Consider the following 17,219-nt stretch of genomic DNA (forward strand, 5'->3'; position numbering starts at 1 on the left):
GGCGTTGTTTGTTAAACCTACCCGCAACAGCAACAGTTTGGTTTTTTTTTTGCCACTCGGCTTGCGCACAAAGGCATCGTAACCGTGTTGCTGCCTCCACTGTCGTCACAAGCTCGCGGAATTACTCACGAGCACCAGCGTCATCTATTTGCGGAGAACAACAACGCACAGCCTCACTACAACTATTGCGCGGCAAGGTCAGACACTCCGTTCGGGGACCCGTCCCATTAACCGGACACTTTGTACGAGACTCGTAAAAATACGTTCCCCTCGCTCTCTCTGACACCACTTCAGACACCGTAGAACCTGTCTGTAAATAGTCAACTCTTTTGACTGCAGTTCGAAAATGCGAAATACGGCGCTATTCGTACGGGCGACAGTGTGATGGCCACATTTGGACAACGATTGACGCTGGCTGACGATGACGGCTGTGTACGGACGACGGGCGTTGTTTTGTTGTTGCTCGTCATTGGAGGTTGCAACATTCGTCACGCGCGACGGCTTTCGTTGGGATCCAATCCAATGGATCGTAAAACAAAAGTTTGCTCGTTTCGGTACGGTTTCGAAGTGCAAAAGATTCACTCTGCTAGAAAGTTTGTGTGTGTGAGTGTTTGTGTGCTGTATCGTTTCGGAAGTTGGCACTTCGTAAGTAGTTTACTTTGCCGGCACTTAACCCGCCGGCAACGGTATCGGGCTGACTTAATCTAATTGAATTGAATCAAAGCGGAGAAGCAGGACAAAGGAAGGAAATTGAAGCAGCTTAAATTGAATGCACGGGAATGCAGGCAAAAATGCAGATTACTTTCACCGAGCGGTAATGGTACAGAGAAAGGGAAAAGCGGAAAAAAAACGTTGGTTGGTTTAACGTAGTCGAGCGAAATCTAATCTTATTTTCTTTCTCCCCCCTCCCCCACCTTATCCGCCATGCCCGAACCCTTTTGCTTTTCAGGAGCGGCTGCTGCTTTCCGTGCTGCCCGAGCACGTCGCGGTCAAGATGCGACAGGATCTCGGTTCGACCAACTCGGAGCAGTTCAAGAAAATCTACATGAGTCGCCATGAAAACGTCAGGTAGGTAAGCTTGCACCCGGCCACGTGCCATCACAGCGGTGCGTCCGCCTTGGTCTGTGTGTGTGTGTGTTTTTGGGTGAGTGGGTGGGTATATGCCGCGCGTGTAACCATAATCGTCCCATCAGGACCAATCGAAAGCCGTCCGTGTGGAACGGCAGTGCCGTACGCCACCGGGGCATGTTTATCCACACTCCTCTGCCTGTGTGTGTGTGGCTTTTGCTTCGGGGGCAGCAGCATGTAGCCATATCATCTTCTTTTCTTTCTTTCTTTTTTTGACTTCATTGTTGTTGTGCTTCCTCTCGAAAGGCTGATGGAACGACAAACTGGCAGTATTTACTTAAGATAGGCAAAAAAATAGAGGGCTTGTGTTGCGGTGCGCCTTCAGGTCGATTGCGTCACCCGCTGTGAAAGGGAAAGAAAACGGCGTGCAAGAGAAGAAAAGAAATCACTCCAAAATCAGGGTTGAGTTTTTCCTCCCGACCCCCTCGAGAGGTATACGGGAAAGCGGGAAAGGAGGCTGGAGGGAATGTGCTCAACGCGAGGAAAATTCGACACGAAAATAAACATACCCGGTGCTGCCCCCCCGGGGGATGGCGGCCGCCGAGGAGTGCGTGGAGCCGGAAAATCGAAGAACAAATCATAATAATGAAACATAAGTAAATAAACATGGCGGCAAGTTTTGACAAGAGATCGTCAAGGGAAGGCTCTGCTGAGAAGGGGGGAAAAGTGAGCGGGGGATCAGAGGAAGATGGGATGGATAAATGGTGTGGAATGAAAGCCCTGGAAAAGCGCTCCGAGATTGACGATGGTAAAAGGTACCACGCCAATGCGCTGCTGTGCCAGTGTCGCCAGATTTGATAACAGACGGTATGCAGGATGGTTGATGTTGGCTGGCAAACGCTGCAGGCTTTTAAATTAACTCAGCAAGGAAAGAATAGAGCGCCAAAAAGGGAAGAAATCATTGGACTAGCTTTTGTGAGGATCTTAACAGTGAGGAAGCATTGAAATTATGCTTGCATAAGAACGAGCTGCTCCCAGCAAGGGTGCTGCTCTATTTTCATTCATGTTTCCTCTTCTGCTTTCTCGATACTCACTCACACGCACAGCAAATTACGTCATTTGCGTTGGTTGATTTTAATTTTTATCGAAATTCTTTCGCACAATCGAGCAGCACAATTTAGGAACGAAAGTTAAGAGCATGTGGAGGGTGTTTTGTTTTCGTTTCCAAATACCTACCAGCCGTTAACTAGCTTCAGGGGCACTGGCCGCCCGGGCAGGCTTCCTGCCGGTTCAACCGCACGTAACGCATTTAGAACCTTTTTTCCGAGGAAAATCAATCAAAAGCTAAACCACCCTCGGGGTAGCTAGCATCCCGGGCCGGTTCGATTATTCGGCAATCGCTTTGTGCAATCAGCGAAAATGGTAAAAAAGGATTACATCCGCCTATTTGCCTGCACTGTTCCGGCGTTGGCGATTGAGAAGGGGAAACAAATAATACTTTACACGTGACCAATTCTGCTTATAGAACTTCAAATAGTATTTTTATATCGATGAAATACATTGAAAGTGGTTCTGTTATGCGTTATAAGGGTAATGCGTGACTTTTAAAGCACTTTGTACAAAAAGTTGCATACTATTAGGCGCATACAGTTAGAACATGGAATTGGAAGCACTAAGCCTAACGATATGCAATTTGCATAACAAAAATTCGAGCAGTGTGGGTACTTAACCCGCAACAGATGAATTTAAGATGTTTTAATCAAATGTTAGTGACTTTTTGACCCAGCAAAGTTCATCTCGCTTGTTTAGAGTTCTCAATCCGTAATACAAGAGTTAGTAGATACATTTGAAGCACAATTAATAAATGACAATTTTATTATGCCCTGCCCATCTGTCCCATCTGTTCCAGCAATGTTCCCGAGACCCGTTTGATTCTAATCGACCCGTTATCTCATCCCACGTACAGAGCACAGACACAGCACACATGGGACATAATTTAATTACACACGCTCGGGAATATCGCTCGGGAATGTGTACCATCGTAACCCGCCCAATCAGCTTTCGGGCTGAAAGTCGAGCTTCGTCTACCTTTACAGTCCTTTGCCCAAAGGCAAACAACAAACCCTCCCCCAAAACTGGGTTGGCACTCATTAGGTCCCGAGGAAAGTTTTGTCCCTAGCCTACTGCAGCCGTAAGTTAATTGCACGGGTCGCCCACAACCAGGGGGCCCTGAAAAAGCTCCGAAAGTGATGTGTGGGTGAAACACAAAGGACTATACTTTTAAGAAGCTTCCAACAGCTCCAACAACATCGCCGTTCGCCTTTAACGGATGTTGTCAACCGGTTTGCTTTTCGGGACGGCCAATTTAGCAGCAGCAGCAAGGGGGGAGCCTGTAGATGAATCACATCACACTAACACAACGCACTGGCCGGGTTGTTTGTTATTTTTCTGTTCTGCGGGTGGGAGAGGGGAAGAGAGTAGAGCAACAGGAACCACGCCGGTGTGCATCTTCACACGCGACAGCATCGCTTCCCATTGTTTGTTTAATAAGTTATGAAGAACCAAAGCGTCAGCAGCAGCAGCGACAGCCTCACCCGGCCAGACCTTTTGTCAAGTGAAAAACACTTTTCCGAACGAGTGCGCACGCCATCCCCTTTAGCTGGCTGGTACATCGCCCAACCAACAATGGGGAAGGGGGACGGTTGGATAAAAAACGCTCACAAGGCAAGATACAGCATGTTTTGTTTCTTTTGCCTTCTCTTTTTTATCTCTGCCCCCAACCGCGTGCGAAAAGCATACCTTCGGGCGTTGCGAAACCGACCATCCTTGGCATGTGCACACCGGAGTCATGTCAGGTACCGGAGCTATTTCTTTCCCTTGGATCATCTTCTTCCGCACCACAATCTTCTCCCCTGTACATCCCTTACGAACGAATCCTCCCGCTGCAAGATGGCTTCCAAGAAAAAGATGTCTGTGTTTGTGTGTGTGCAGCAAAGAGGAACACTCTATCGCACACAATCGCACCGGCGAATGCCAGCAGGCGCACCGCCGGGGTGAAGTTTTGTGCGGCAAATTAAATTATCCTTTTTCGCGCGCGCCAAGCAGTGGGCAAAAATTTCGTGCATTCGTGCACACCCGCCGTCGTGTTGCGGCGGCAGCAGTTGGATTCTGGGAAGGTGCGCGAAAAGACACTCCGCGAACACTCCCGGGGTTTGGGGGAGGGATTTGGGATGTCAGCATCCCACGTGCTTCGCTCCACGTGCACTGGCGGGCAATTTGTCTCACGCCGGCAAACAGAGATGGACAGTTGGCATTTGCCATAGGAAGGTTTTTGAGACGGAAGGGGACTCCCGCTGGTGGATGAGCTTATATTCATTTCCTTCCCGGTACGAATTGGCTAACTTATACTGCCGGCGCCCGTTGCCGGTGGTGATTTTGAATGACGAATAGGGTATATATCCGTTTAGTACAGCGTGAGCAGTTAGGAATGTGGTGCTAAATTTATAACCAAGTACTGCGAAATGCAAAAATTCCCTTGCAGCGAGGGACACTCACTTAAATAATTCGCATGAAATTTGCCCTAAAAATAATACCAGTAAAAACTGCTCGAAAAATGCCCCGTTGCCCTTTTCTGCTACAAACGAACTCGAATCACCTTCGGCACGTTGCACTACTACAAGTGCCGTCATGCCATCGTGTCAACCGAAAAAGCGGAAATAGAGCAAAAGTTAGCAGCTTACTTTGTGCACTTGCTGTGCTCTCGGAAAACTATCCGACCAACTATCCTAGATGCTTGGTGCCGTACAACGCCCCCAAAGGACTCTTTCTGGGTCGCCAGTTTTGTGAGGCCAACAGCGGAATCCCATCCCAACGCATAGCGATTGGAGCAACGATCGTGTTCAGTGTAGCTTTCGGGCGTAATACGCCGGTATGAATAACGCTGGGAAAACCGCAACCGCAGCAGCACGCCCCGAGCGATACGATATGGTGCAGCTCTAGCATCGAAGCCAATACTGTTTTTCCCCCCGATCGTCCGTAGAGCGCACAACATCACTCGATGAGCTTTTGGTGTGCCGAAAATAGGGCGCAATCTCGTTCGGGAAAGGGAAAAGCAGTCAGCTTCGGACGGTGTGTTGGTGGTATGATAGAGCCGGCGCATATTGGTAAGGTATCGGTAGCCGGTAAGGTGGCACACGGAGCCCTACACGGAGCTGTGCATGTGCTGGTAGTTGATAATTTTTCCAATAATCCTCTTACGCGCGTTGTTCGAGACGGTACGAGACCGATCGCTGAAAGCACGAGATAAGGGAACACAAATTCTGCCCCATCTGGGTCGGCTTTTGTGCTGCGGGTGGTAGCTTTGGTGATTGGAGGACGCCTGAGCCAAAATAGTTCTAGAATAATTACCTTTACTGGGTGTGGAAGCGGCGGTGTGTGGCATCATTTACTTGTACGGTAAGGTATTGTCGAACAGCATTTGTCGCTTAGTGATAGAATTTTATGAATTCTATGAAACACTTTGACTCCACTGTCAGACAACGCATTGTGAGAAGCAGATTGCATAAATTGAGGCTCGTTTGCTAGCATGTAGAGATATACAAAGTATGCAATCTGCAGTATGAATCGTGTTTATTGGAATTACTTAACGATTAAATTGTAGAAATTTTACTAAAAGTGAATAACTTCAGCTATGAAAGTTGACTAGATTGCAGATTTTTAGACTCATTTATTAGCAACATAGGGAATCTGCGCTACAAAGCATACTTTGCGGGATCACTTAGCGATTTAACTGTATAAATATTATTTTTATAACTTTTGTTCGGAACCCAATAGACTTGTTTGAGTACGAACATCGGGCTTTCGAGCTATTTCCCTTAAACTGGCGCCTTAAACTTCCAGTTTATGTTTTGGAAACAAGCCCTTAATAATTTTAAATTCGACTGTGGTGTGATTTTGTTGTTGTTGCCTTCTTCTTGTTCCGCAAAAATATCGTTTCCGATCCTTTCAATTTTATCGTACAAAAACCGTATTTTCAATAAATAACACGCGACACAAAAAAATACTTCTTGCTTTGTTTAAAATGCCACAAAGAAAAGAATGTGAAATGAACTCAACGAAATTGTTCATCGATAGGGAACAGTCAAATTTACACTTTGACGAATTTTTTACGTTATAAATACGATTAATCACACACAAGTCCACGATTGCTGGTGTTACGGAGCTACACCGTTCGGACAAATCACGGATACATATTTAGAACAAATGTCACTTTGGAATTGAATTCCTTTTTTTAGTCCCCTTTCGTATAGGAGTATACAAATTACGCTACAAAGTGTGTTTATTGGGATAGGTAACCTATTAAAAATTATAAAAATATTATGAAATGTAACTTTCTTGAGCTACGGCATTTTGAAGTGTGGATTGTATATTTTTACGCTAACAAAGTATGCAATCTTCGCTACAAACGCGTTTATTGATGCTGTGATTGACGAGCTTAAGACAAAGCAGTATGCTACGCATCATTGCATAATTTTAGGCTCTGTTTTTAGGCTTGGCTTGCGACGTATGCAATCTGCGCTACAAAAATGCAGACTGCCTTAACAGCTTTCGCGTAACATCAAGTGCTAACAAGCAATTTACAATTGATCTAATTTCAATGGAAAATCCCATAAATCCCAAAAGCTAGCACACCGGGACGTCCCACGCGATCATACCTTCAACCATACCGAAGGGTTTATTGCGCAATAAATCTATTACCACGAATGAACTCATCTGTAACAATAAAACGGCTTCCGTGCCTTCATCCTTCCGAAAGCTGGCTGGGAACATAATCAAACACGGGATGGCACGAGTTTGTCCGAAATGATTGACATGGGGCCGGGTCTGGCTCGAAGGAAAAACTATGAATTATTCCAAAAATTCTCTCCCGGCCTCCCCACACACACACACTCACACCCACACACGCATACACGCGTCTGGATCGTGATGGATTAGTGTCAGAGTTTTACTTTTCTGCAGCAGCAAGAAAAAGGGATAAAAATTGCTTCACACTTCCATTCCCATTCCTCGGGCGTGAACAACAGAAATAACCTTCACTTCGTTTCGGCCCAATCGTGCCGGCTCAATGTTTAACCCACCTGAGCAAACAACTTGCCGGTACTGCCCGCTCCCTTCTATCCTCCGCTCAAAATGATGATTGTTTGTTCATCATAATGCCCAACGGTGGAAAACACGCGCTCGGTCTGGTTTATTTATTTGCCAAATCTCCATCCCAAAACATGCCGTTCCTCCAGCAGCAACCAGCAGCCAAGCAACAACCAAGGCAAACGAGGCACGCAGTCGTTAGCAAATTAGTACCGGCCTCTCCGAACCACCCCACCCAGCAACCGTTGCCTCTGCGCTGCGCTTTGGTTTTAACTTCACTGTTGTGCGCTCGGGTTTTAATGTCGTGCGGTATGAGTGAGACCAGCGTACACAGCGCCTTTCGGTGAGCAGATCGTTGCGCGAAGAAGATGGCTGGGCAATCGTTTACTGGAACCGACCGTCCGCCCGGTGGGTGGTGAGCATTATTGGAAGGAAGATTAAATTTAGCCACAGCGTGAAGCCCTGATGCACCCGTGCCGGTCTGTCGATCGATCATAGGTCGTGCGTTATACGTGACAATCATTGAGCTGTGTGGGAGCGAACGCACTTGTTTGAATGTGTGCGATGCAGACAATGAATATACAATTAATTTTATTTAAATTGAAACATTTCACAACATTATCCTCAGGGGACAGCTCTATATCATTCAGATCCACTAGTCAGATGCTCTTTTGGTGTAGTGGATGTTATCAACCCGTCGGCAGCAACGAACTCCAGAAGAAGGCTGTTAAATCCTCACTGCTCCGCACACCCTCATACGAGTGGCTCTGTTTTTTTTCATGCTCTGCTCCATTCTATTTCGCTTTCGTTCGCAGCATTCTGTATGCAGATATTGTCGGTTTCACGGCCATCTCGTCCACCTATTCGGCCCAGGATCTGGTGAAGATACTCAACGAGCTGTTCGCCCGCTTCGACCGTCTGGCTGAGGTAAGTGTGCGTGTGAGCGAACGAATGCTTCCCACTCCACTGTGAGGAAACTCGAGCACTTCCGGAAGGTGTGTCACAGACTGTGTGGCCCGGCAATGCTGTTGGACCGGGCCGAGCTGTAGCATAAATTAAATTTCGCACAGACACACTGCGTGACACATGGGCTTTTGTGTTTGCAGAGCAAGAAGTAGGCGGTAGATCCCACTCCACTCCGTACCAGACGAATGCATACAAACGGTGGATCAGATATTTGTGTGTCACACACGTTTTGGGGCGATGGGAGGGATGGTGAGAGAGATGAAGGAACACATACAAAACATAACACACAAACCGAACGTACAAAGCATCTCATCCAGGCGTAACGCTTGGTCCCGCTGGTTCCTTCCTCTGAGACTTCTGTGTACGAAAGCTCCCCAACGAGCGGTCGAGTCTCCGGCGGAAGTAGATGGAAAAAGCATTACCTTTACCATCTCATCAGACCCGTCTGTCCGGGCTAAAAAAGTTGCGTGTTTTTTATTCCTTTTCACCGTTTTTTTTTTATAAACTGCCCGGTCCGGTTCTTTTCCGAGCCTCAGCAAGCTCCGGTAGAAGTTGGTGCCTAGAGTTAGACAAGTAGACTTTTATGAGGACTTTGACGAACTTTCCTTAACACTGCCGAGCACACGCAACTGTCTATTCAACCGTAACTTTGGCTTCTCTTTTTTCTTTCGCCCTCACAGAAATATCAGCAGCTGCGAATAAAAATTCTCGGTGACTGTTACTACTGCATCAGCGGGGCGCCGGTCGAGCGGCCGGATCATGCCGTCCTCTGCGTGCACATGGGCCTGTCGATGGTGAAAGCGATCAAGTAAGTGTTTGCTTCACCTTTTGCTCTCGGTATTTGAGTGAATGCTTTTATTGAATTCTTTGCCCCACCGTCTCACCACCGCACAGGTACGTTCAGCAGAAGACAAACTCACCGGTGGATATGCGCGTCGGAATACACACCGGGGCGGTGCTGGCCGGCATCCTCGGCCAGCGCCAGTGGCAGTTCGACGTCTACTCGAAGGATGTCGAGCTGGCGAACAAGATGGAATCGAGCGGCAAAGCAGGGTAGGTAGTGGTGGGGCGAACGAGAAAGGGATTAAGAAGCTGCATATTTGAGGAGACTGGGGCGAAACCCCTAGTGGGGCGAAAATCTACATAATCGTACCCCGGAACGAATCGTAAATCGGTCCCGGGGCCTCATCGATTTGGTTCGATGAAAAATTGCTCACGGAGGAGGACGAGCACGAGCGACACGGGCAACGGCGGAGAGCAAGATGAAGATTAAAGAGCGCCTTCCGTTGGGCACAGATCAATCCACTTTTGACCCCGGTGCATCATCTGCGCCAGTGTGTAAATTGGCGTAATGTATAAGCCTCCGGGGTTGAAGCGAAGAAGAGCAAACAGAAAGCGTAATTTCCACTCACTTTTCAACACTTTTTTCTGCTCCTTTTTTGCTTTTTCGCATTCACAGGAACCCATTAAACTTCTTATCTTAATCAGGGAGAGGCTAATTTTTTATTCGGAGTTAAAAAAAAACACACTTTCCTTTTGCACCGTCGGGGTAGATGTTTTTTCTTGTTCAAATATAGCCTTAACGTTTGCAAAAATACCCTTTACGCTGCTCGCCGCCAAACACGCGGCATCACTTTCGCTACGTCGCGTGTTTTTTTCTTCTTCTTGTTATTCCATTTTGGCTCTGCTTGCTCTAAATTTACGACCGTAATATCGCAACCAAATAGCGTCGGAAAAATGGCGCAAAAGGAAGGGAAAAGCTCCGAAATGATTTGCCCGCGTCGATGAGTCGTTGCCGGCCGAAGTGGAAGGGAACATAATTCCAAATGAAAACTCATCATGCACGCTTTTTTTTAATACATATTTCACCACCCTCTCCTTTGCTCTCTCTCTCTTTCTCTCCCCTCTGTAGCCGTGTCCATCTGTCGGAGAAAACGCTCGGCTTCCTGAACGGGGAGTTCGAAGTGGAGCCGGCCTTCGGCGAAAAGCGTGAGGAAGCGCTCCGAATAGCGGGCCTCAAGACGTACTTCATCACGAAAGTGCTGAAACCGGTAAGAAATTATGATCGCACACCCATCGCACCAGGACGTCGGAACGACGGAAGCGTAAACTTTTGCCATGTTCGCTTCCCTCGCCCAATCCATAAATACGCTTAAAACGGCATCATCACGCTCGAGCTGAAATCTAATCACTGTAAGCACGCATGAAGTTGCTACCATTTATCACATTTGCCCGTTTTCTGGAGCTGCCAACTTATCGGTGGCACAAGCGAGCAAGGTAGAAAGGAAGAAGAAAAAAACTCCCTAATCTTCCTTCCATTCAGACGAACATTCCCAGTTCCTAGCTCAAAACAGACACACACACACATACAGAGATTCACCCAATCGGCTGTAAAATGCCGGGGTTTCTTCTTTCCGCAGCAGCGGATTCACTTGCAGCAGCGTCCCATTATCGAAGCACTGGAAATTCTGTTAGGCGGAATTTGATTTCACATTTTCATTCAACCATCAATTGATTCGATAATGCTTTCGACACGATCCCGAGGCTGAGCGGCTGGCGGCACACACACACACATACATAAGCACAGAAATTGAAGTGGCATGGTGTATGGTTTTGATGGAGAGCTGCCACAAAGCTGTAAACTCTTGCGAAAAGAACGGTTTGCGGTTTTTTGTTGTTGCGAAACGAGGAAGCGGCGAAAGAAGCAGCGTAGAGCCGATCGTTAAAGCCCCCCGCGTTTGCCGCGTTACGCTGGATTTATCGATGATTTGGGTGTGATTTCGAATCGCACATTTCGGTAATGCCACGCTTCGCTCCACGCCACGGGGACCGCTGTTTCGAGTGTCAGCCTGCTAGACACCCTGCGTAAGACCGGTGGCTGGCATTGGGATCTTTTCGTGTCTCATTTTGAAGCACACGCCCGGGAATGTCAAACGTGATGTGTGGTTTCGTTTGTGTCTTCATTCCTGTTTTTTTTGGTTGCCGTTTGTTCGGATAAATTTAAACCCCACCGTGGTACGCTGGAATGACATCTTAACAAACTTGAAGTACCCACCGACCCACCAGCAAATGCCGCGGTTGCTACAGTTTTCATTGAGTTGTTTGCCGCCGTTGCGATACGCTGCGACGTGTAAGACACGGGATTTATTGCCGGAAGCATCACCGTCCCAAATCACCGAACGTTGACACAGGTCCGCCGGGGCGGCGAGGAACTTAAACGACGTCGACAGGCTTAACGACATAAGCGAAACGTGTCCCGCAGGTCCCGCGAGACGAGCCTTTGCTCGTCAGTCCATTAGTTCACTCAGCCCGGGGGATGGAGGAAGTTTAGTTGCAGGAAGGAGCGTGGGTGGTTTAGTGTATGCCACAACAGTTCATGATTAATGCAATTACGTACGAAACGCATTGTCACGGCGTGATCGTTGTCATGGCTCGTTACAAGTCATCGTTGCTCGTTGAACGGACGGATCTACCGCTGCTTAATTCCCATGCGATGATTTATATCCAGGTCAAGAAGCGGTTTATCGATCTGAAGTTGCGTAGATTGCATTGGACATCATTGAAACATGTCAAGGGGATCAAAACATTAACTTTGATTTACATATTGCATAATTGTAGGCGTCTTCGCTATTTATAATCTTGTTGTTATGCGAAACTGCCTAAATGTATGCAATTTAGATTACAAAATCAACCGAATTAGGTATTGGTTACATGAAAACAGCGAAAGTGAGACAACTCAATGCGCAGACATCTAAAAACATCAAGATTTGTGTTATATTTATAATATAAAGCTTCATCAACCTATAAACCGTCCCATAGACACTGACGAATTGTACCGATTTTACACGCCCTAGAATGACGCGTTGACTTCCAGTGACTCTCGATCCGCTTTTGCAGGCGTGCAAACAACCATCCATCCAATAAATATGATGCTGCCCCTCTCAGTGCTTTACTGCCCGTCAATCATTTCGCGAAATATTGCTGCTGACGGCTCTTTTGTTTCTCTCCCTTTCTCTCTCTTTCTTCTTTCGTACTGTCCACCGTGGTGGTGTATCGGACCGTGGGGTTTAGTTCTGCCCGTCGGAGCACAAAAATGGTTCAGCCGATCCGAAGGACGTGGTCATCGAACCGGACGGACCGTCCGAGATCTTGCGCGAAGACGACGATGACACAAAGGTAGGGATGCCCATCGTGATGCCGGGTGGGCAATTAATTTTCATTGCTCGGTTGCCATAGAAGTAGTGGGAGGATGGTGAGCCCTCTCGAATATAGAAACGAAAACCACCACCATCAGCCAGCCTGGCACTTGGCCTGGGTATCGGGGCGGAACGGACGTTATCTTCCACCGGCGACAACAATCGCATGCTTGCGCGTCTTCCGCTTCATCTCCACCGGCGGCATTCGTTCGTTTGTTTTAGGGGCCCTTGATGATGTCGGCATTAATGTCTCGCTCTCCCGCTCTCTCTCTCTCTCATCCACCCAGCCGGCGAACGGTGCAAACGCGGGAGACGAACCATCCACGCCTGGCACGGACGACAAAACTGATCCACTGGAGGACGACACGCAGGCATCCGAGGACTACAAGATGCGCCTCCGCAAAGAGCTCGTCAGCCGGGACGGGCACAGCGAAATCAGCAAGGATACGACCATCTTCCTCACGTTCAACGACAAGACGCACGAGACGGCCTACAACGAGTACCGGGAGCCGCACAGTGCGGTACCACTGCTGGCCGCCCTGCTGGTGCAGTTCGTCGCCATCCTGTACGCTCTGCTGGTTCTGCCAAGGTACGGTACGGCAGCCCGCGGAACGAATTGACTTATTTGTCGCTTTTGTTGCTGCCGCGCGCTCTGCTCTAATTAGTTTCGGAAACTGGCGGCCGCATGCGCCCCGCCCGCGCACAGCACTGTTGGTGCAGTTTTGAACGACTCGTTGTGTATGTGTGTTTTTTCATCATTTTTTGTTTATTATCTCTTCTTATCAACTCGCAAACGATGGATTTTTGGTGCACATCGATGGACAGGACGGCGGTGCACTTCGAAATTGTGATACCGCCACTAGTGATCATTTTCGTGATGGTATTCATCTCCGTCGCCGAAAGCCTAACCGGGGTAAGTAGATTCAGTTTTGTGTGGGAGATGGCGGAAAGAAAGCGAAATGGAAATCACATTCAGCTTAATTGCCGAGCTGGGTGGAACAATGCTGGAGCAAGCTAAAAGTATTGTTTGATGGGAAAGTTAGTTTTGGTGTGACGGATTTCAATTTCCAGCGCTTCTGGACTTTTGAAAAATAAATTTGGTATAATTGTCCATCTTCCTACGCCGACTTTCGACTGAAGCGCCTAAAGGTATGCCCCTGTTAAGGCGTTTTTGTATTTTTCTGGGATTTTACTTTTTTGTAAATGTTTTTTTTGAATTAAATCACCCTCTTTTTCTACATAAAGGGCAATGAATCTTCGACTAGCTGTTCTCAAGCTGAAAAGCTGAAAAGTGAAACATTTGTTTTTAGCCAGAGCGCCTAACAGTATGCACTATATTGTTAAAACGTACAAAAGAGAGGTTTAGCTTTGAAGTTTTATAAAATTTAAAAGTATGTGAAGCGGTTGTCGTACACAACCTATATTTAAACCAAAAAAATAAAAAGATGAACATATTTTGTTTGCTAAGCTTATTGAAAACTAAATTACATCCTCACAAATTTCTTTTTCAGTTAAAACGCCTAAACGTATGTTCAGTTTTCGCCAAAGACTATAAAAATGGGGTCTTAAAGCACCTTTAAGCCATACAGGTCTCAAAACCTGTTTCTTAATCATTTGTCATGTGTTAAGCTTATTTTAATACGTCATAGTCATAACATGATCGCTTTAATTTATTTTCCATACCTTTAAGTATGGAATCCATACCTTTAAGGGCATTAAGTTAACAGTTATAACAGTTATTAACAATTAATAAGTTATAACAGGACAAAATAAGTGATAGAATACAATTATACCATCCATTTAACATAAAATTTGAATGCACAACGAGTTCTTTTGCTCTCATTGGAAAGAATCTGTACTTTCGAAGTGAAAGAACGCTCAATACTGAAAACTTCCATTCAACCACTGCTCGGAAGCGTACGTTTCATTCTCATTCTCCTATAACACAGCGTTACATTCCGATCGATTTCATCCCATTGGAAAATAATGTTTCCCTACCTTCCCCGGGAGACGACTTGCTTCAATCTCATTAATTTAAAATAAAGTGTCCGAATGGTGGCGCGTCTTTCCACGCAACCAACCCGAAAACCCGCCAACCCGCTTCCATAAAAACGAACGATTTAAACTTTTCTTGTGTCATAAACTTTCAATCGCTTTCACATTTATGCCTCACGTACCATATGGCTCGAGCGGCCCGAGTGTGCCGCTGATAGTGAGCCGCGGGAGCACAACGCCACCGCCGCTTAACCTCTCACCGAGCCTGCATCAAGCATTAAGAGGTGGTTCGGTTAGCAAGTAAAATAAAAGCAAGACCGTAAGCAACACGGGCACGCGACACTAACGATAAATAACGATTTTACACCACATCGAACGAAAGGGAACGGAACCGGAACGGAGCACAATCGTTTGCCGATCATTTGGTGTGAACATAGCAGCGGGTGGCGTTATGGAATGTAGCAAAAAAGCACACACACACACACGAAAAGATACGCCTTGTTCAGGATCGTGTTATCCACGTTTGACAATACAGTACAGCGGCTAAAGGATAAACGACAGCCGGACATGGCAACTTGTTCTCATTTTCGCGCTACATCCTCCTGCGTGTCTAGCTTTTCTTTCGTTTTTTTTTGTTCATACTCTCCCCGCACCTTTCCCACTGTCTAATATGAAGCTAGAAGCAATTTTGTTTCCATTTTTTTGCCCTCCCAGCACTACCCTCCGTTTTGGCATCCCTCCAGCGCGCCCTTGGCTGACAGGTCTTTGTCCTAAACGGCGGGCGGGTATGATTATTCCCTTTTGCTCGCTGCTCCTGGTCCTGGTCAGCGTGTAATTTTTCTTTCACCCATTTATCTATTCAATCACATGGTGCTGGCAATGGCACTGTGTGCACACTGTGCAGTAAAAATTGAACAGCGTGCACACAGTGAAAGATGCACCAGCAAGCGGTGCATAAAACGTGCACACATATAAATCATCACTCGATGGACGTGGCCCGGGAACAAGCGTGCTAGCGAAGGGGAGGGTATTTTTGCATATTACATCCTGCTTTTGCTCTCTGGATACACACTCACACACACACACACACACACACACACACAAGAATGCAGTATAATTCAATGCAACCGGTAATGGTTTATGATGGAAAAAGAATACATTCCAATCCTGCGCTTTCAGTCCCAACGGTTGGCACGATGGAGACGCCTGGTGTGCCAATCCAAATCCACACCCACCGCCACTGAATGCTCATTCACATTCAGCAGCTGCAGCTGCTGTCACTGGATGAATGCCGTTGGTTTGCTCTGCTACTCTGCTTGTGCTGCTTTTATGGTGATTTATTTCACTTTACACACACACACACACAGACGCTCCTCTTTATGCTTCCCTTTTCCGTGTGCACTGATCAAACTCGGCGTCATCAAAAAAGAAACATGTATACGAAATAAGCAGCCCGGTGCGGTAATCCTGTAATAGAATTTTCTCAAACCCCTTTTTTGTACGCGACACACAGGCTTACAACGCCCGCGTGCGAAGAGCTTAAGCATTGTAAAACGACACCGCAGGGAATTAGAGGGTGATTTCGCTTTTATTGCATTGTTCCACCCAACCCAGCCCGGGACTTGGACCCAAACCCTTGCCCCTTTTTAACGTCCGCTTTTAATGCCCCTTGCGCGTTGTATTTGCAGATTCTGCCGGCATTCATCACTCTAAACAGCAAACGATACAACGATAGTACCAGCTTACGGAAGTCTACGGCCATCATTATCGTCCTGCTGCTGGGCGTTTCGAACGTGAGCGACATGGTAAGTATGACGGCATGACGGTATGGCTCGCTATGGGCACGTCCAAGTACGCGCCCAAGTTGCCGTGCTTGGGGGAAGAACTTTTGCGACACTGTTTGTAAGTTCATCTTTATCAACACTGATGGTGGTGGCCCCTTGCCTGGTTAGGGGGATAAGGGATTTTAAATCAAGGTTTGAATTATCACCACCGTTGAGGGGGTCCGGTGGTTATTCCGATTTGATTTGAGGAGATGAGGTTTACGATTTAGTAAATTGAAAACGGATCTAAGGATTTGTATATTGTTGTTTTTTTGTTTTGTTGTCTTTTGCTGCGATTGCGAAATTGTGACACTAGACAGTTGACTTTGGTTTATGATCGTTGGATCGAAGGCAGAGTGTTGTTTGAACGTCTCCATCTTCTTGGAAGCCATAGGCACCACAAATGCAAATATGTTCTCTGATCTGATGTGGGTGATAAACGATGCTACCAGTACTGCTTTACAGCTCAAAGACATAGCACATTTCTATTGAAAGCTCACAGATTAGATACTTAAAGCTGGTACATGGACCTACTCTATGAACTCTTTTAAGTTTAAGTTTAAGTTGACCAGGTTTGACGCTAATCGAAGCTGTTGGATCTATAACTACGATAGAAACCGCGTCACGATCAGTGTGAAATAAGCCCAACAAATTCGTCACAGTGGCTTCATACAGAGGGTGTAATTCCTTTAAGCGTACTTTTATTTTATAACAAATATATCCGTTGACAAATATTTCCACAAATTAACAATATAATAAAATATACAAATGTTACAATCTTTTGAGGCCAAATTATTACAACGTTAAGGCCGGGGGACATTGTCCGTACTTGCTAGTGTAATTTAGATATTCACTAGCGCATCTGGCGGAGGCTGACCGAAACATTTGCAAAACAATTTGGAGCCGCCCAAAAAAATATGTTATTTTACATTTTTTTATTATACGTTTTTTATTGAAGTCTCTTACTTTTGGCTATGAAAATGTAATAGTCGTCACATCACCGTGTTCTGTGAGCATTATTCTCACC

At 46.5% G+C, this 17,219-nt stretch overlaps 1 protein-coding gene across 1 annotated transcript in view; it reads left to right on the forward strand.

Annotated features, from left to right (window-relative positions):
- The window catches only part of LOC120955699 (adenylate cyclase type 3), a 41,635-nt gene that overhangs the window by 18,810 nt on the left and 5,606 nt on the right, over positions 1-17,219 (forward strand). The window contains exons 6-14 of the mRNA XM_040376788.2: positions 950-1,068; positions 8,028-8,139; positions 8,859-8,986; positions 9,073-9,231; positions 10,091-10,229; positions 12,250-12,354; positions 12,662-12,963; positions 13,200-13,287; positions 16,058-16,174. Coding sequence (XP_040232722.2) covers positions 950-1,068; positions 8,028-8,139; positions 8,859-8,986; positions 9,073-9,231; positions 10,091-10,229; positions 12,250-12,354; positions 12,662-12,963; positions 13,200-13,287; positions 16,058-16,174 — 1,269 coding nt within the window. The remainder of the gene's footprint in view (positions 1-949; positions 1,069-8,027; positions 8,140-8,858; positions 8,987-9,072; positions 9,232-10,090; positions 10,230-12,249; positions 12,355-12,661; positions 12,964-13,199; positions 13,288-16,057; positions 16,175-17,219) is intronic.

This window comes from Anopheles coluzzii, chromosome 3, assembly GCF_943734685.1.
Source record: "Anopheles coluzzii chromosome 3, AcolN3, whole genome shotgun sequence".
Lineage (NCBI taxonomy): Eukaryota > Metazoa > Arthropoda > Insecta > Diptera > Culicidae > Anopheles > Anopheles coluzzii.